Source organism: Ochlerotatus camptorhynchus, unplaced genomic scaffold (assembly GCF_037179485.1).
Source record: "Ochlerotatus camptorhynchus isolate MF236.1 unplaced genomic scaffold, CSIRO-AGI_Acam_v1.1 ptg000360l, whole genome shotgun sequence".
Taxonomy (NCBI): domain Eukaryota; kingdom Metazoa; phylum Arthropoda; class Insecta; order Diptera; family Culicidae; genus Ochlerotatus; species Ochlerotatus camptorhynchus.
The window spans coordinates 204198-224863 of record NW_027040848.1 but is presented as its reverse complement, the minus strand read 5'-3'; the positions used below and the strand labels follow the sequence as shown (position 1 = coordinate 224863).

General features: G+C 38.5%; 1 protein-coding gene across 1 annotated transcript in view; it reads left to right on the top strand.

The window, feature by feature from the left end:
• LOC135709391 (uncharacterized) overlaps positions 1-20666 on the top strand; it is a 99133-nt gene that overhangs the window by 21546 nt on the left and 56921 nt on the right. Inside the window, exon 4 of the mRNA XM_065231684.1 lies at positions 15384-15518. Within this exon, the coding sequence (XP_065087756.1) occupies positions 15384-15518 (135 nt within the window). The remainder of the gene's footprint in view (positions 1-15383; positions 15519-20666) is intronic.

The window sequence follows — 20666 nt, the reverse complement described above, 5'->3', positions numbered from 1 at the left end:
AGCCAGAGGCTGGTTCATCTCTTGACGAATATTGGGGAATCCAGAAGGGGTCCCCCTTAGTGACAGAGTTTGAAATAGCGGTGGGGAGCCAGAAGGGACCCCCTAGTTATAGAGTTGATGAGGTGGGGTATCCAGAAGGGACCTACTAATTAAGAGGAGTAAACAGTCCAGAAGAGACCTCCCTGGTAACAGAGTATTTGTTTATCAGAGTTGGTTGTCGAGGTGCTGTCGTAGCTAGTAGATGTTCCTGGTTTGGTGCATTTGGTCGGATAATTGTTATGGTGGTGTATTCAGAGTCCGTTATAGAGGTTGGTCCTGGTTCGATGCAGTGGGTCGGTTATGGTTGGTTCTTGTCAGTGAGTTAGGTCAGATGTTCTTATACATGTTGGCGTCCTTGATAAAACATATAACAGCTCCTTCGGTTGAAGGGTCATTGGCCAAGACGTTTCTAATTTAAATGTGTATCTAGAATTGACGGAATACGTATTTACTAAATATTGCTTCGGTGTCCGGCCATTTTGCTAAAAGCCGTTTTGCCGAATACTTGAAAAGAGATTTCCAATTTTTGAACACTACTAGATTCCTAAATGGCAGCTATAATAACGATCCATTGCTGAAAATCACTGCACTATCCCCCCGCTTATCCGACACTCGACAATCTGACGACTTGAAAATCTGGACCTCGTTAATCCGGAAAATGCCTGATTGAAAAATATTAACACGCATTTCAATACAATGTGCTGTTAGTTTTCAGATTTATGCTGTAAGCATGGTGTCTGTTGTTTTGATTTTTAGTATGAACAGTCGGATGAACTAGTCAAAACTCGATCATCTGACCATGATTTTGTCGGATGATACTGTATAATAAACGCCGGGATGTTCTGAGGCATAACATCTCTGATCTGAAGGGAAGTAAAGCCGTTGGTCCCCGGTTCATGAGTTGATGGGTCGATAGGTAGGGTCCAGGTGTGGGAGCTGCCTTCCTGGCGTCGGTAGCATTGGTGCTCAGCACGGAAAACAAGATCGACGGACAAACAAATCAAGGAAAAAAAACTGTACAATAAAGTCAAAAAAGTTTCAACGAAATGTTCTATAAATTGTGTAACCCTCAAATTTTCTGAAATGCCCGTGGTTTTTTAGTTAAAGGAGCGCAGCGCCGGGAAAGCGTTTTCTATAAGCTTCTTTTAAAAGTTTCTGTTATAAGCTTCTTTTATAAGCTTATTTCTCAAACAGAACGGTAAATCTGAGGGCTCACAGGGGATCATTAATTCAATTCGTTAGGTACTGAAGACATTTTCCCATTCCTGAATGTTTCAAAACTCTTGCTTCACTGTAATTTTAAGATCCCAGATCCAAAGCTTCACTAAGCAAAACTCAATGATTATTTTTATGTGTCGCACACATTAATTTTTGCAGTGTGATAAACAACTGACGTATATGTGTCGGGCACATAGTTCTTATGTGTACACATAACATTCATGTGTAACCAAACATACTATTCATTTGATTCATAAATTTCATGTGTGCTTCTGAGTGGATTCTGTTTGTATATGGACACATGAAAATCATGTAGAATTTAACATGGAAATTCGCCAATAAAAATATGTTGAATTTTATGAGAGTAGTAGAATGTTGCGATGGTGGACTTTTTTTTTACTTCCCACAATTCTGATTTATAAATATGGGATTTTTCAATTATATTATATTGTATAAAACTGAAATTTTATATTGTTGATGGCGGGCATGGAAAATCATTTACATTTTTTTTTTTTTCCTTTGGTTTGTTTTTTCCGTCGATCTTGTTTTCCGTGCTGAGCACCAATGCTATCGACGTGCCAGGAAGGCAGCTTCCACACCTGGCCCTACCTATCGACCCATCAACTCATGAACCGGGGACCAACGGCTTTACTTCGCATCCGAAGGAAGGCGTGATCAGAGATGTTATGCCTCAGAACATCCCGGCAGCGCCGACTGGGATTGAACCCAGGCCTACTGGGTTGAGAAATAATCACGCTTACCACTACACCACCGGCGCCGTTCATTTACATTTATTTCATGCATTCATTTACATTCATTTGGCTCTAACTTTTTTCATCAACAGCATTCCGCAAAATGATGTAAAGAGCTTTAGTAGGTATTGCTATTAGCTACAGCTTTTGCTCATAACTCAAATCTGTATCTCTTATGCATCACGAATTAGAGCGGGCAGAACTCGGTACTGTTTTTCAGTGAATGTAAAATTCATTCACTGAAAAACAGTAGTGGATTCTGTTTGCTCTGGTTCGTCATGAATAAGAGATACGGATTTGAGTTTTAACAAAAGTTGTAGTTAATAACAAAACCTACAAAAGGTCTATACATCATTTTGCGAAATACTGGTGTTGTTCAGTTAAAGGAAAATGAATGTAAATGATTTTCCATGCCTGGTTGATGCATTCATTATTCTTTTAAAGAGAAGCTGTTAGCTATGTAATTTTGGTATTTTTAGCCACCCTTTTTAACATGAGCAATTCTTTGGAGTTTTGTTGTTCTAGTTATTTTTTGCACAGTAAATGCAGCTTGTCATAAAATTAGACACATAAGAATTAAAAAAAAAGCTCCAACTCAGATTAACTTTTAATACCGACTCTGTTTGGATGATCTGCAAAATGTTCGTTTAGAGTCGTGTTGATTAACTCTGATGTCGACATCAAAGCCGGACAGTCTTGATCGGAATTTAATCCAAGGATAATACCGGTTGGATCTTACCACCATTAGAGTGGATCCAATCCGTATTGAGTAGATCTGGGACTTCAATTATCCGGATACTTCAGAATATCGTTGAATTGATATTCGGTATACAGAATATCATGCTTTCTAGTGCCCAATATTGAAATAAAATAAATTGAGAAAACGTTGAGATGGTTATCAGGAGGATAGTAACTATCCGGATTAGGGATGGAAAATCATTTAGATTCATTTCGTGCATTGAATTACATTCATTTGCCTCTTACTTTTTCCATCAACATAATACCGTAAAATGATGTTTGAAGCTTTTGTAGCTTTTAATATTAATTACAACTTTTGTTAATAATGAAAATCTGAATTTCTTATACATGACGAACTAGAGCTGGCAGCACATGCCATTGAATGCAATTAACATTCACTGAAAAACAATGGTGGGTTCTTAACGTTCTGAATTAATCATGCATAAGAGATATTGATTTGAGTTGTTTACAAAAGATGTAGCTAATACCAAAGCCCACAAAAGCTTCAATCACTATTTTACGGAATTCTGTTGATGAAAAAAAGTTAGAGGCAAATGAACGTATACACATATGCACGAAATGAATGCAAATGATTTTCCATCCCTGATCCGGATATCCGGATAGTGAAATTTCAAATCTATTCTCCATTTAACAGTTTATTTTACTTCTCTAAATATTTGTCAAAAAGTTGGGTTTAAGGTGCCCATTTGACCTGATGTGCAATGGCAGATCTGTTAATTGCTAAAATTTAATAAAATTGAAAAAAATAAAAATATCCGGATAATCCGAGTCCCAGCACTAGTATTGAAGTGATACTCTGCCTTTTCGAACATCTGAACTCCTGCAGAAAATATGTACGGAAAACGCTCACCTCGTAAGGACAACTTTGGCTTCTCCAGCATCCAGAGTGGGTGCAAATTCTAGTACCGTGCAATAATACGCAATTAATGAACCGGTGAATACTCAATGGTTTTCATCAGCTTCGCTCTATTTTCATGTACTGAGATCGCTTTGTCGCTACTTGCAGGAGCTGGAACAGTGAAAAGCTTTTTATCACCCACCACCATAAACAGCGTTCACACTGACGACGGCGATGATGACAGAGCTGGTTGCTGAATTGGGTGGATGATGACTCCATGTTGCGAAACCGAAAATGCAGCAACGTATAATTCATGATAATTATATTCCCGACGAAATTGCACCACCCACTGCACTACTGGGTGGATGCCAACCGGGAGCAACTTTTTTACGGCTTTTTAATGACTTAAGTTGAACTAATTGGGCCTCTTGAGAGAACGATAAATGAGTGATCTACTGAGACCGTCGGGCGGGTTGTGAAAATATTTGGTTCGTTTCTCGTTAAGCATGCAAAATAATGGCTTCGAACGTGTTTGCTGCAATTGGTTAAGGAGGAATAGAGAATCAAACATAACTTGATTAGCGCTGATTTCAGTTAGAAAACTAGACCGGAAGTTAGTTAGATTTTCTTACGCTCTCTGCTCAGTTTCGCAATTCAGCAAAGTGAAACAAGATCCTAGATCAAATTAACAGTGCATACACATGGAGAAAAAGTTCCTAAATTAATTTAAACTTCTGTTGCTTGATACCATTCCCATCCTGCTCAACATAAAGAGGTAATGCATAATTCAAATAGAAACTCTCCAACAAATGCGATCCAGCTGCAAAGAAAACCAAACCTCGTTCGTACTCACGCACACCAGCAAACCATTTACAGTGGATTATTTTCGAATGAAAAGTTTTTAACACAGGAAATTCTTTCTCGCGAACTTGTGCACGTTTCTTTGTGTTTGCTGCCAGAATGTATCGTTTGTAAAATTCAAAATTTTGAAGCGGAAAATTATAACTGACACAAATGCGGAAAGGGGATGCTGTTCAAACATTTCCCCCTACAGTGGAGTAAGAAAGCCGTTTAGCCTTGACGCGGAATAATTTTTCTCCTTAAGGGACCCACTCACACGTTTTACGGGCTCAAACTTGGAAAAGTGCTAAGTAGGCTCTGCCCAAGAGTTACATCAGAGATTGTGCTTCTTAATGACATGTTCACTTGAGTGGCATTATTTAATTCTGTATTTAACTTACTTGAATCACGAGTTGTATGAAGTTGCGAACGGAACGATTGATGTTTATAACACACAGGAGACTACGGTGTGTTGGGTATTTTAATTGAATTCAGGAAGAGTAAAAAGGTACGACAATTTTGGGTACCTAATAAATACTTTTCATTAACGTTGAATTATGGGCACTACGTTGGTTCAGCATATAGATTTTGCTCCACTCCTCTCAATCGATTCTAAATCATATCCAAGGGCGCTGCTGCCTCGTAACGTGGGTAAATCACCTTTTCGTGGTACGTTACGGGATGTAAGATCTACCACCGATTCCTAGTCCTGACTACTTCAAGCTAGGGGAACAGGATTTTTCAGTAATTCAAGGAACACATCTTAGTCCTTGTTACTTTTTATGCCTTGTTGATAGTGACAAGACTCGGCTTTGTCGACCGAGGATGACATTAAAACAAGGGAAAAATGAGTTAGTTAGTCTTCATCTATGTGATTCCGAATCTTCCATTCCTTGTTCCCTAGTTTGAAGTGGTTAAGACTAGGGTTCTGATGCATGGTCTAACCGGTGTCATTCCTTAATTTTGTTGCTAAGGAATTCAATTTTGACTGACAAAGGGGCGCGCCTTTGGAGGGTGTTTCAACACTCCGAAGGGTATACATAGCGGGACCTTTCAATTAGAGTCGGATCCTTGCGATAAATGCAAGAATGACAACTGTAAAAAAAATCGAATATTTCATCATTTCTCAATAGTGATGGATTAATACGACATGCACTAAACTAAGGACACGGGATATACTACAATAGATCAAATTACTGGTAGCAGTGGTGTAAGGTCGCGAACAAAGGAAAAAACAAGGGCGCTGCTGTTTGACTATGGAGGTTTTGGCCAACTATCATTTGGTTGAACGCTTTAATGTTGCTGAGTTAAGGGGGCAAGTCACACCCTGCCCGTCTGGCTAGGCATATGATCATTCCTCAGAATTTGAGCACATTACGGTTGCGATCTCTACGATTATGGATGTCATGTAGTGTGAAAATCCGTTAGTCACTTAGTACTGGTCCTTTTGCACGCCAGCAGCGGGGGAACGAGCACATCTTAGTAAGAGATTCAACTTTCCACCACCCAAATATGGTGACATCGATAATCAAAAGAACAATTTATAAGCTTATAATACGATTCTAAACACTTCGTGCTCAAAAAGTGTTGATGAATCAGGATCAGCGTTGCTGAAACCATTAAGATGGGAAGGAAATGGGTAGAAATAAAGATCATCGAGAAATGGAGAGTACTGTACAGCGACGCCAATTACGATGAATTGGCGCTAAACACTAACACTGTTGTATCGATTTTACAAATGCAATTTTAAAATAAGATATATCAAGCAACATATACTTGGTTACATATAACACAATTTGCTGATACCAACCTTTTTGCCTTTCTCGTACACCAAGATGTACCGAAAGGTTATGATATCACTTGAAAATCACAATTTCGTTCCAAGACCCGGAGAGACGAATGGCATATACTAATAGACTCATCTCAATGGGATTGGAAAATTTTTCTGTATGTGTGTATACATGTATGTATGTATGTATGTTTGTAAGTTTGTATGAGTGTAACTCACTCAATTTTTGCATAGATGATTGGACCAATTTGACTGGAACAAGTTCCAGAAGATGTGTTTCAGATCCCCATAGATCGCATTTTTTTTTCCGATCGGAATTATGGTTCCGAAGATATGAACAAAAATGTGACTTCACTGGGGAGTTCGCAAAAGATTGATTTATCAAAAACTCATCATGTGAGACCTCAAATCACATTAGAATTTTACTATAAGATTAATGGTGGACATACAATGGCCTCTTTCAGATGTACCGGGTACCCCCGGGAAGTGGTCATATTCTGACATGCGCCGAAATGCACCCAAATCACATGCAACTCAACATAATTATTAGTGCAACTATTTATTTTGATTTTCCATAAAACCTCATTAAATTTTTTTATGGAAGAGTAAAAGTGCGCAGCGGCTGAAATCGGCTCGGATCATCAACGGATTGATTCTGACCTGCGGTTTTGGATGAAGCTTCGGAACGATTTGCAAGAGCAGTGGCTACACAAATATAATACTGAGACTCAGAACTGAAACAAAAATAACTTGTAGCTTACCTGATTCTTTGAACAAGTTTGCTATGTGGTTTCCTCGCGGGTTCTCTTTGATTTGTCTCGATTTTTTCCACATTTCTACGACTCTTACTTAGGTACAAAACAGTGAAAATGACTGCTTCGTTTAGCACTAAAACTGCATCCGGGGGTTCTTGAATAAAAAGATTAAATAGGATGGAAACACACTGTCCGTTTCATTAACTTTTTCAGTGACAGTGACTATAGACAGTCAAGTTGTATCCAAACAAACCGTCCATTCTTATGGAAAATGTTCGTTTTGGATACGAAATGGCAACATATTGACAGGTCTATAATACAGTCGCTATATTCATAGTCTGGCGGATAGAATCTCGGGAACCAATTGAGCTGTCAAATAGCGGAACCAATCGAGCAAATCACGATCAACAACAGAAAAGAGCACATCATCTATTGCGATCAAAACTTCGGAAACCCTTTGCTCGTGACTCAAGGCTCGCCTACGCAAACTAACACCATCCTTGGGTTGGGGAAAGTATCCCCTATCTGATGATGCTGGTAATTTTTGTTCGATTAGCGAGGAAAGACTAATCAACGTTTTGTGTATAAAAGTTGAGAGTGCCTTTTCAATTGTTGGTCAACAATATATTGAATTGGTTCCGCTTTTTTATAGAGCGAAATTCTATCCGCTAGTCTATTAATATAGCGACTCTAGTCTATAACTATGACGGTCTATGACAGTGACAGCTCGTTCGTGTGGTGGATTTGAAAACGCGCGACTTTCTAATGCGTGTTGCAAACAGAATCGCACGTGTAATTTGATTAAATATGTAAAACAGTGGAACCAAATAAATTTTAAAAGTCTGTAAATATCTTTTAATAAAATCTAAAATGTCTGTAAATGCCTGAAACGAAAAAAAATTCTGTGAAAAAAAAAACAAAAGTCTGTAAATTCACAGACATGTTTGTAAATCTGGCATCTCTGTTCCTGATGGTGTACCTGCAATCATTTTTTGCCGCTGTGCTGCTGCTTTAGCTGATCCTCTGGCTTGCATCTTTACCGCTTCGTTGGACCAAGGAGTATTTCCCGAAATATGGAGGCATTCCTTTATGTTCCCTGTTTATAAGAAGGGCGATTAACGTGACGTGACTAACTATCGTGGTATATCATGTCAGGAATGCAACACGGATTTATGCCAGGACGTTCAGTTTCCTCAAATTTATTGGAGTTCACCTCAACTTGTATAAATCGCTTGGAAAATAGGACTCAAGTTGATACCGTTTATACTGATCTGAAAGCGGCCTTTGATTGCTTCGTCATGCCATTTTTCTTCGGAAACTGTCTCGTCTGGAAATTTCGGATGGTTTGGTTGATTTTCTGAAATCGTACCTTTCCAATAGAACTTTTGGTGTCAAGCTGGATTTGTGCTCTTCGTCACCTTTTTTTTGCAGCAATTTAGGACATTTGCTGTTCACAATCTTCATCTATTACGGATCCGTACTATTTAAAGGCACTGTACTGTTCACTTGTGCGCCCGATTCTTGAGACTGCATCTGTTGTTTGGATTCCTTGCCAACTTTCCTGGAGCATTAGAATAGAACGTATTCAATAAACATTAATTCGTCGAGCATTGAGGCAACTGTCTTGGAGAGATCCACTAAACTTACCTCTGTATGCTGAGAGATGTCGCTTGCTTAGCATGGATACTTTAGAACGACGATGACAAATTTAACAGGCAACATTCGTCGCGAAGCTATGAAGTGGTGAAATTGATTCCTTCCACTTACTATCTTGCCTGAACTTTCGTGCGCCAAGCAGATTTCTACGCTCATCGTTCCTATTGCACCAGGAGTCACGCTGCTCTTCTTTTGGATAACTTGATTTTATTACGAGCATGATTCACACGTTCTCTACAGTTGAAGAGTTGTTCGAGTTTGGGGAACCTGTGGATCGTTTGGTTCATACTTTCTCTGATCGTTGAAACTACTTTGTAAGCCAAGTCGTTCTCCTTTGACTCATCAAGTATTCCGTCAAAGTTCTTTATCAACGTGTACACAATAGGAATGACTAAAGAAATAGAAGTAGACGAACTATTTAGCTCACGAGTAGCTTCTTCAAATGGCGTCAAAATGATAATACAAGTTTCCATGATTTTCCACTCCTCGGCTGAGATGATCGGCACATACTTTTGACTAGGGTAAACACAAAGCGAGTCTTTAATTTTCAGATATATTTTTTTTTTTTTATTAATTACTTTATTTGTACAGGCTCAATCGAATAAACTTTACAGAGCCGAGTTATCATTTTCGTTATACATTATTGATGTCTTATATTTAAAGTTAGAGGAGCTAGACCGGATACTCACGGTTGTCTCGAGGTTAGTGGATATTTACAATTTTTTTGGATGGGAAAAGGGAGAAGGAGGTTTGAAATGTGGTTTACGATACAAATGTTTGATTAATCCTAAAACATGAACTTATTTCTATTCATCTTGAAAACAAACATAAAAAACCCACACGTACAAAATACAAACTAAACACAAGGTTAATCAAACTTACAATCTAAGGTTAATATTCTTAAAGTAAACATATATGAATTTCATAAACTCCAGATCACGTCTAGCCAAAATATCCCGAACTGGAACATTAGGTTGTCTACCTCGAGCCCGAAGGGAATCGTACAGCTCAGATCTGACTCCACGATGCTCAGCACATGATCAAATAATATGATCGGCGTCCTGGTAACCTTGTCCACATTCACAGAGATTGCTGTCCTCCAGCCCAACACGGAACAACATGACATCCTGTGTTATGTACACGTAGTACAATGTCATAAAACGAGTTTGAGGGTTGAGCTCAAGAAGCTTCTCAAAGTTTTCGATTACCAGTGGGTTCATAACTTCACAACGGGTGAGGAGCCTGAGGGATAATTCCGAAAACCGATCAGAAAGTGGCAACATGCCCGCTAACACTTCGAGACTCATCGTATGAGTCGAGTGCATGCATCTTAACGCGATACGAAGACAACGATACTGGATACGTTCCCGTTTGATGATGTGAGTTTTAGCCGCCGACTGGAAACAAAAACTGCCGTATTCTAAAACCGATAAAATCGTTGTCCGGTACAACGTCAGAAGATCTTGCGGATGAGCTCCCCACCATGTTCCGGTAATTGTTCGGAGAAAATTGATCCTTTGTTGGCATTTTCGTCTCAGATACTCAATGTGGGATCTCCAGGTGCATTTGGAATCGAACCAGACCCCAAGATATTTGAAAGACATGGAATGAATGATCGGCTTACCCAAAAGTTGAAGCTTCGGTTGTGCTGGGCTATGCTTCCTAGAAAAAACGACCAACTCAGTTTTCTCCGTGGAGAATTCAATACCTAGCTGAATAGCCCAAGTAGACAAATTGTCTAAGGTATCCTGTAAGGGTCCTTGCAGGTCGACCCCTTTGGGCCCTGTCATAGACACTACGCCGTCATCTGCAAGTTGTCTCAACGTGCAGTTGTCACTAAGACAATTGTCAATTTCTCTGACGTAGAAATTATACAAAAGGGGGCTTAAACATGAGCCCTGGGGGAGACCCATGTAACTATCGAGAAGCTGTAGAGTTTCCATGAGAAAAGCTCATATGTTTCTCTGACAGCAAATTTTACAAAAAGTTATTTATTAATGGAGAAAGGCCACAAGCGTGGAGTTTGTCTGAAAGGACTTCAATCGATACTGAATCAAAAGCCCCCTTGATATCCAAGAACACAGAAGCCATTTGCTCTTTTTTAGCAAAAGCCAACTGAATTTCTGTGGAAAGCAACGCGAGACAGTCGTTCGTTCCATTGCCCCTACGGAAACCAAATTGAGTATCTGAGAGTAGGTGGTTCGTCTCAACCCATTTGTCCAAGCGAAAAAGAATCATTTTCTCCAACAATTTTCGAATGCACGATAACATCGCGATGGGACGATACGAGTTATGATCTGAAGCCGGTTTTCCAGGCTTTTTAATGACTATAACTCTCACTTGCCTCCAATCATCCGGAACAATATTGAGCTCTAGCAACTGACAAAACAAGTTCAACATGCGCCTCTTAGCGACGTCTGGGAGGTTCTTCAACAAGTTGAACTTGATTCTATCAGCCCCTGGAGCCGAATTGCCACACGAAAGGAGTGCGAGTGAGAGCTCCAGCATTGAACCAGCTTGACCCGTTTTTCTCATTTCCTTTACTGCTCGATTTGTTTCAATCTGATTATCACGGGAGTAGATATACTTCTTTATTAATAATCCACAATATTACGACGCAAAATATTTCAAAAGGCCAGCTCAAGGACATAAACAAATTTGTTCGTCTAATAAAAATCAGGGTTCTTTGTGAACAAAGAACTATAGCTTGCCTCACTTTTAGTGGAATGTTCAATTCATCAAGACGTGTTTTGGAAAATTTGAAATAATAGAAGAAGTGAGTTCTAGTGATAATTTGTATAAAAGATTTGTGGCAAAGCAGTTTGAAATAAGTAAAATCTATTGAAGTTGTGAAAGTGTAAATATTCATTAGTTTAAATCTTATTTTGTAAATAGTTTATGATCACCTTTAGAACTCGAATTATGAGATCGCCATAACTACACAATAATTATGTAATGCCATGAAATTAGCACTTTTAATGTTCATTGTAACCTGTTGAATTTTATTTGAATTTTATAGTACGCTAAAGTTAGTTTAGTAATACTGGCCGAAAGTGGCGAACTGTAAACTAAACCTAGTGAAAAGCACAGGTAAGAATGCACATTGTAAAACCTGCGTCAGTACGTTAAGGCAACATATTTTCACGTCAATAGGAAACCCATTAACGTGGATGTCGGTGTCGGTGTCGGTGTCGGCGTCTGGTTTGACGTCGGTGTTGGGAAAAGTGGAACCTTCTTTAACCGACTCTTGTTGGACGAGTCGACACGAGAAGATCTTTCCGTGTACGGTGGGCAGCATACGTATCGAGAAGCCAGCACGTTAGTGGCTGAAACACGAACATTCCACGCTCGACCGGAGACAACTCTACTCCTGGAATTCGCCTACCACCCACTTCCCTCCCCCCGGAAAATTCCTAGCTCGAATTAGTCAGCTAAGCAGAGTAATTCGAAGCTAGTCGAGACACTTACCATCCATCCTCGCTAAAGCGTTACGCTGTTGAGCTTCGAACACGTTTAAGGTTCAAGCCTCGGAAAGCGGAACAACGGGAACATCGTTACATGCAGGTACTCGACGGACGCAATAAGAATGGTAACGTTACCACACAGGTTAGTGCACACCTGGTGTTAGGGGAAGAATTGTCCACCCTGAAAAAATAATGAGCTCGAAGATAAATAGATCTAACATTTTTAAGCTAAAATTCGCTAGGACTTAATTCTTTATAGGTCGTATTAAATCTTTTCTTTATCATGAAAGGTATTGTTTTTACTTTCCACTAAGGGTAACTCAAGTAAGGCGGTTAACTTTTTAATTTACGCCGTGTTTGACTTGGTCCACGAATTGAATTTGAACTGGACTCTAGATTTCCGTACGTCGTAGAATTCGGTTTGGCAACAAAAATAACTCGCCTTGAGAATCAGAGTTTCTGATCGGGCATCCCTGAACCAAACATTCCTCAAACGGCCTCCAAAACGGAGTGGCGCTTAAGTCGTTTGTAGGCTAACATAGGTTAAACCAAATTTCAACGGCAGGGACTAAGGCAATGTAACGCTCAAATCGGAGTTTTTGATAAAAAGCGAGTGTTACAAGTCTTAAGGAAAAAATACAAACCGGTCGATTCAATCACTTTTGGATATTGTGCAAAGCACCAAAGCAATGGTTGAATTATTGAAGTGAGCTACAATCTTTTTTCATTTCCCGATCAGTTTAATCATATCTGGAGTTCGTGTGCAGTACAGTCAACATCGTCTAATGATGAAAGTTTCATTGCTCTTCTATTATTCGATCCTTCATCGCGTATCATGCAATGTACTTGAGATTTTGATATTTTTCATTAATCTAACATCGATCCGAATTTCTCGAAAATTATGTCTCCTGAAAGCGATCAAGTAAGGTTTTAATTTTAAATTAAATTTATCAAAAATGAGAATGTAATTACCTTATATCTGTGATTTGCAAATTTTAAACTTATCAATTTTCCAATAATTCAAACATATAACAAGAATTTTTATATGAAACGCTAAGTGTCATTCTTTTTTAATCTGAAAAAGCACTAGAAATTGTACATTGATTGATAAGCGTTTAAGTAGAATAATTGTATACCTTTTACGTTGTTTGATCCTTTTATTCTGCTACTATTGTATCACTTTCACTTTCAGTAATTCACTTTCAGTAATTAATTTTCACTATCACTTTAAACTTTAACAGATTCATATTTCGTTTACTTGCAACCTTCCTTTTTGAAGTCTATGAATAGACACTGAAGAAGTTTGCATTAGTAAACGAAATACGCGTCTGTTAAAGTTTAAAGTGATAGTGAAAGTAAATTAGTGGAAGTGAAAGTGATACAATAGTAGTAAAATCAAATGCAACAACGTAAAAGGTATACTAGAAAATGCATTAATCGATTGTTCAACAGATATTCTCTTTCGGTTGGCAACTTGTTTTGTTTCACTATAAAGTTAAAAAAAATCACTAACGTTGCAATCAAACCAATAGAAATGTGATAAGAGCTATGAATTAATTAATTAATCTTACATGTTTGCCTCTCATCAAACGTTTCACACCTAAGTACAACCAAAACTCGATCCAAGTTGTCCGTAATGCCATGACAGGTCAAGCTTAAGAGTGAAACATTCGCACTGGGGTCTAGCCATATGTCGGTCGTGAATGACTTAAGGTTTATTCCATCAATAATCACATGAATTTTCTCTGCTAGTTTTCCGTATAATGAATTACACACATAATCCGTGGAATACTCTTCCACTTAAATTATATTGGGGGGCTACGTGCTGCATCAATCTTCGGAATCCGAGTCAAGGGGTATTCAACTCTGCACACCTTAATCTGTGCCAAGCGTTGTGCCGATCGTTCCGAAGTAGGCCGAAGTGTATCAATCAAGTTGTCAATATCCAATGAGTTTGGCAGCCATGAAATTAGACTTTTGTGATTGTGTTTGCATTTTAAATTTCTCTAATTCATGGATCATGGCAAACATTAAGCTTCATTCTCATTAGAACGAGAGCGGAGTGGGTGATGGAAGAGGAACTGGAAGCAATCCAACCTATACCACCCATTCACAAGAAACGTGTGCAGAAACGAAGGTGTAGCCTGATCACTGTTCGCTGATCCACCAGCTACCAGTAAAATAATCCCCGATAAAATCAAACCCAGAACTCGAACGGGTGAAAGTTCAATCCCACCCTAGAAACAACATCCTCGAAACAGTTCATCTGATCGACTCAGAAGTGCGTGTCCTCGAAGTGATGTCAAGCCTATCGTATCTCTGATTATGATGTCTCCTACCACCACCCAATTACACACGTTTAAGCCTACCAAGTACACGGTCCTTTGAAGTTGTAATTCCTTTCCCAATATACCACCAATCAAATCCAATGGCCAATGTACCATCAGTGAAAACCATTAAATGATCCTCACTTCATATCTGTCATACATCGGAAATGGTGCGCGATACAGATATGCTTTGCATCTGCAGTTCAACTACAGGTAGCATCCTTTGCTTGTTGTTGTTCATCTGGCTGAACAGCAAATTATTTAGTGTCGCTAAGGCAATCGTACATCGGTCCAGATCTTATGAAATATAAGGGTTAATACGCACTGGGACTTGTACGGATATCGCTATAAAGTCTCGTGGATTTTCCATCGATGTACATACCAATTGAAACCAATGAGTGGCTAGAATATCTGAGGAAAAACGCAGGGGAAAGCCAAAAAAATGTTCATTCCGGAACACCCTTGGCAAGACCGGGATTCAAACCTGGCATAAATACAAAACCCATCACGCACAACCCCTATGATGTGTTTTTTTTTTTCTTTATCGTTCGTTCTGCATAACAAACTTGTAAAACAAAACAAAAATCCTCCGTAGCTGGCATATTATTGTCGTCGTTCAGAGGATTTATGTCCATTCAGTTCGCCAATCGTATTCCGCACCGTACCGTCGTATTGGACGATCTTACAGGCATTTACAGGGGTCGTTTTTATTCCATTTCTGAGATCTACATTGATTCATTTATTATAGGTGTCTGCTTAGATAGATATAGACACATTGGATCACCACCGAACCATCGAGCTGGCGGATCGCTTGGATCTCTCACGACGAAGCTCATAACCACCACAAAGCGTTTTTGATTAGATTTTGTCACCTTTCGTTCGCCAGAAAATCTGTCAGAATTGAGCATAGGTCTGACCTTATTATCCTTTTCATCTCTCCCACCAGGTTTCATCGTGGTAGCTTCCTGCGTAATGACATTCGAAGCTCGTGACTCGGCTGCCAAAGTGGTTCCGGCCCGCTTCAAGCTGAGTGGCAACACCCGGAACGCCAGCCGCAGCAACGCATCCCGCAGGTCCACGAGTAAGTATTTCGCTCCATTCCACATTTTCGTTATCCGTGGGGGGGAAATCGGAAAATTGTGTAACTTTTGATCCTATGGCTCTTTTATTTACTGAAATCCATCGCAGAGTATTTCGTCGGTGTTTCCCGAGGGAAGCTATTTCCTCGAAGGAAATCCCCTCAAAAAGGACGCTTTCTTCTACCTGACAAGCTATAACGAACTTTCCCCAATATTGTGGAAATTTTTTTCCTGGAAAAACTGATCCACGACTGGGGTGTACGATTTGGTTTTGTTTGTTGTTGCAGCGTTTCAAGACTTGGTCCAAGTGATTCTTCTGTCGAAATAATCTAAAAATTCAAAGCGCACAAAACGTAGCTGTTGGTGGTTGTTTCCGACGTTGCAAAAAATCTCATGTTAAAGTTAAGTCCAAGTTCAAGATCGTGGAGAATGCTTTCGCAAATTGCTTGCACGTGTGTGTGTGTGTCGAAGTAGCATCAGCCACAAATGATACGAAAGCATGGGTGATGCCATCGAGTAATAAAATGAGATGAAACGTTCGTTGTGTCGTCCTGTGCAAGCCACCAAATGCCAGTGAGAGTTCCAAGAGCAAACATGTTCAATGTTTTATTCATGCTGGGGCGGAGTGATGTAATAAGCATCGCTAAGATTAGGAAAGGCATTATTTCGATGGCGGAACACAGTGAAATATAGAATGAGGAAAAGAAAAATTCTTGAAGGCAAATGATGAGTCTGGGATTAATCTGCATCACGAAATGTTGAATATGTGGTAACATCCACATTTCTTTAACTTATTTTGACCAACCGAAAGTATTATGGTGAAAATTGTAGATTTTGAACCGTATTAGCCTCCAGTGCTAAAAACAATTTCTCAATTTCAGTGAACCTAGCAAAATGGGCAACTAATGACTGTTGACTTTATAAAACTAACATTTTTCATGATTTTACGTTGTATCTGCATTGTTTATTCTAGATATTATGATCCAAACCCAATAATTTTTTTTTTCCATTGATTTGTTTTCCGTCGATCTTGTTTTTCTTACTGAGTACCAAAGCTTCCAAAAGACAAGGAAAGAAGCTCGTACAGCTGAACCCTACCTATTGAGCCATCAACTTTTACTTCGCTTCTGAAGAAAGGCGTGATTAGAGATTTAATGCCTCAAAAAATTCTTGGCGGCGCCGACTGGGATTGAACCAGGCCTTTTGAGGTGAGCGGCAATCACGCTTAGCACAACAAAACCGGTGCCACTGTCTAACTTGTTAAACCCATAACTTTTTCATGAACATTCAAAGTAAGTTGTTACAAAAAACGCATTAACAAAACACCAAACTAATTATTTTCTATGATTCTGCCTTTATTGTTTCCTACGAAAACAAGCGAATATATTTTTTTTAATTTTTTACCTCAACATACACATATGCGGAAGCATTTAGACTAAAACCTTTATCCTTTAAACTTGCCTGATCTCTAAATTACAACAAAATATGTGCAGCTGTGTGTCGAAAAGCGTCCAGTCATATCGAATTTTGTCCTACGTGGTGTTACCACTTTGCCTATTCATTTTAAATTGAGTGAAAACTGCTACAGTATAGCTTAACGTTACAAGATAGGGAAGATTCATGATCAATACTACTTAATTGTTAGATTTCTAAAACTGTAAGCATGTAAAATGATGGAAAATCGTATTTAAACTTTTTTTTTGACAATTTAACCTATTTTTTGTTTACTTATTTATGTCTTCAACCAGCATAGACCATCAAATGCGTATACTGTTTTTTCATAAATATAAAAAAAAATCTTTGGAGCAAAATGTAATATGTTAATTTTTGTCTTAAATAAAAACTAAGCACTGTCTGCTTTCTTATTTTTCATTTTTATGAATTATTATTCCTCATGGAGTTAAAATATTGTTTTAGTTCATGCCGAGACATCGTAAATGTCATGCGTCATATGTTGCATGATTTGTGCGATGATGGCTTATGGCAAATAAATTTTGATTTCCTTTGATTTTTGCCGAGTAGGTGCATAGAAATTTAGTTTTGATGAAAGTTATGTTGAGTCAATGCGTTGCAAAACGAAATATATCAAACACATTTAAACTGTTTGTAAATCATATTGATCACCACACTTTCAAGAAAATCACGTTTTAAGGTGTTTATTTGTAGAATCCATTTGAGTAGCATAACGTTTCCTAATATAGTTAAAAATGGTCGCAGAAATTCAGACAACAGATGTTTATAACATTGCATGGAGCATTTATCAGATTTTAAAATAATACTGAGATAATACCAATTGAGTTCTAATAACCAAAAATTAGACTTTTTCAAGACCATTTGGCATTTAAGTTCTGACCATTTTGACAAATTTAAAGACTTTGACTTACTTCATGCGTGAAGTTATCGATTAGTTGGAGATGCTTAACGTCAATCTCAGACTTAAAGTGAAAATTTTATAGGATAGATGAGGAAATGAAAGCATAGAATTAATAGTTCCGTTATACTGAATTACCTTTACCAAACTGCTTACGTCAGATGGTGACTTGAGTGTGTAACAATCGTTTCCGCACATCGGAGCCGGAGGTACATGAGCAATTCGGTGATCAATCACCCCTCATCAGCTCGATCCGATTCGTACCTTCCTCAAAAATTGTCATTTGCTTTCTACTATCTATATACAATTCTCACACTGCCATACTATAACGCAACTATCAATTCTATACTTTCATCTCCGCAGCTATCGTATAAAATGTTCACTTTAAGTCAGAGATTGACGTTAAGCATCTAATATGATTTATGATGTAGCTAATGAACTAACGTATCGGAACAAACCTATTATTGATTTGTGCACAATGAAATCATAGATATTATCGATCTTTTCTGATCAATAGAACAGAAATGGGCTATTACGACGAAGTAGCGCTCTATCCTATTTTTATTTTTCATGCACTGTGTGCTGCACCGCTCGAGCAAGCTCCCTCGCTAGTTCTTTTATTGTGAATTAACCACTTCATTCGAGCAGTTAAAATGACGTTTACTACCACTTGAACTTTGAAATAAAAAATTATTTTGAGATTTTTTCTTCTAGAACCACGAGAAACGTAGCCAACATTAGTGTGTTTCATAAAAAAATAGAATTTAGTTGGTCCAGTTTTGTGAAATCGCTGGTAGAAAGTCACGCCAAAACTGCTTGACAAAGTGGTCAATTAACCACTTATTTCGAGCAGTTAAAATGACGTTTAATACCACTTGAACTTTGAAATAAAACATTATTTTGAGATTTTTTCTCCTAGAACCACGAGACAAGAAGCCAACATTTGTGCGTTTTATAAAAAAATAGAAATTAGTTGCTCCAGTTTTGACAAAGTGATCAATTCACAGAATTCTTAGCATGCATTGAAATTGCACAAAGAAGAAGAAGAAACAACCGCAGCTGTCAAATATTCCAAAAAATGTATCGACACAACCACATTTCCGCAATAGAAATATTGCGTAATAGACTACAAAAATCACAACCGGAAAATAAATATCATTAACCGAAAGCTCAATTGAAGCCGGACTCGAGGCCGGAATGAACTGGTTGATCTTTTCGACATGATTAACTGGATTATTAGTAGATTATCACCTGTAAACGTACGATCTACGAAACAACTGTGAAGAGGGGTGCCACCATGGATTGAAGTAGAATAGAGGTCCTTAGGTTGGTCGGAGGATCATGTACGTTTGCGCTGGCAGTCAGTTTTCAGTAACTTTTAAAATAAAATAGCTTTAGTTTTTTATACTTTATCTTGCGAACTTCCATCTAACTTGTTTTGTTTAGTAATGTTTTATGCGTTGTTATGCAAACAAGGTCTTCAAGGAAAGAGTTTGGTTCAGTGCTTGAAATTCCAAAAGCCCATCCGTTCCCATCGACACACTCGTCTAGTAAACGGATCAGACGATAATTCACTTGGGTATGGATACTCGGTTTGCTAGATTTTGTTATGTTGTAGAATATCACCGTGTTCTTTCACAGAATTTTTTACATAAATTGGTACCAGACCGGTACGGCATGGTCCTTGAAATCAGATCAGCCAGTTTCAGTTGTTGAAAACGGATTTCATCGTAAATCATTCCTAATCTTATTTGGCACCTCACTAGCTGCCTTCAATGGTGGCAGGAAGAGATACCCCTCGTCATCTCTCTTCAACAGGGGAGTTTGGTAAAGGAGATGATTAACCCTTCCGTGCCTTCCTCAAAATTTCGTGCCTTCCTCAAAATTAACCTTTGCTCGATTTCTACTTTCTATATACAATTTTTACACTGCCGTACTCTAACGAAGCTATCAGCTCTACACTTTCATCTCCTTATCTATCGTATAAAATGAACACTTTAAGTATGATATTTGTGATGCTTCTTCAACATCGTATATTTTTATTTTTTGTTACACACTTCGGAGACATTATTTTTCATTTAATTTAGTTGTGAGTCCATCTTTTCGTCCAACTTTCTTGTCCGAAAAGAACTGAGTCACAACCACTATAATTGTTACTGTTATGTTCCATTTATACCGCATTCATCATGTTTATCAACTTTATCAAATCCAAAATAAAAAAAAAGCTTTGAAAGTATAAATTTGGACTGTAATGTATATGAGGAGCAAGTGGTAATCAACTCTGCCCACCATGCCGAAACACATCGTGGTACACTGATCGGCGCTTCATGGCACACAAAGACAAGTATGACACCAAATATAATATAAAACGGCATCACTGTTTTGTGTTGACATTTTGCCTATCGTTGCTAAGGTTTACTACTTTGTTTACGCTACAGAAAGTCCACATGGCTTTTGAGAGATGCCCATAGTTTCCAAAGAATTTTTGATTTTGGAGATGTTCAAACGAATTAGTCAGAGTCACAACACCACGTAAAATAGGCCAGAATATGTGTTACCCCCAGATGGCAATTGCATCCAGACCGACAGCTAATTATGTAGGTAAGGAGAATTGTAGAATGCAGTTCCGATTGCAGCGCTAATGTACGATATCAACAACAGCCCGGTGCCGAACAATGACTGTGGAGGCTGGTGGAGTCAGTGGATCCCGTATTACCGGTTCGCAGTCTCTTTACGCTCATTCACAGTATTAAGAAATATGCTGCTAAAAGTCTTGTAA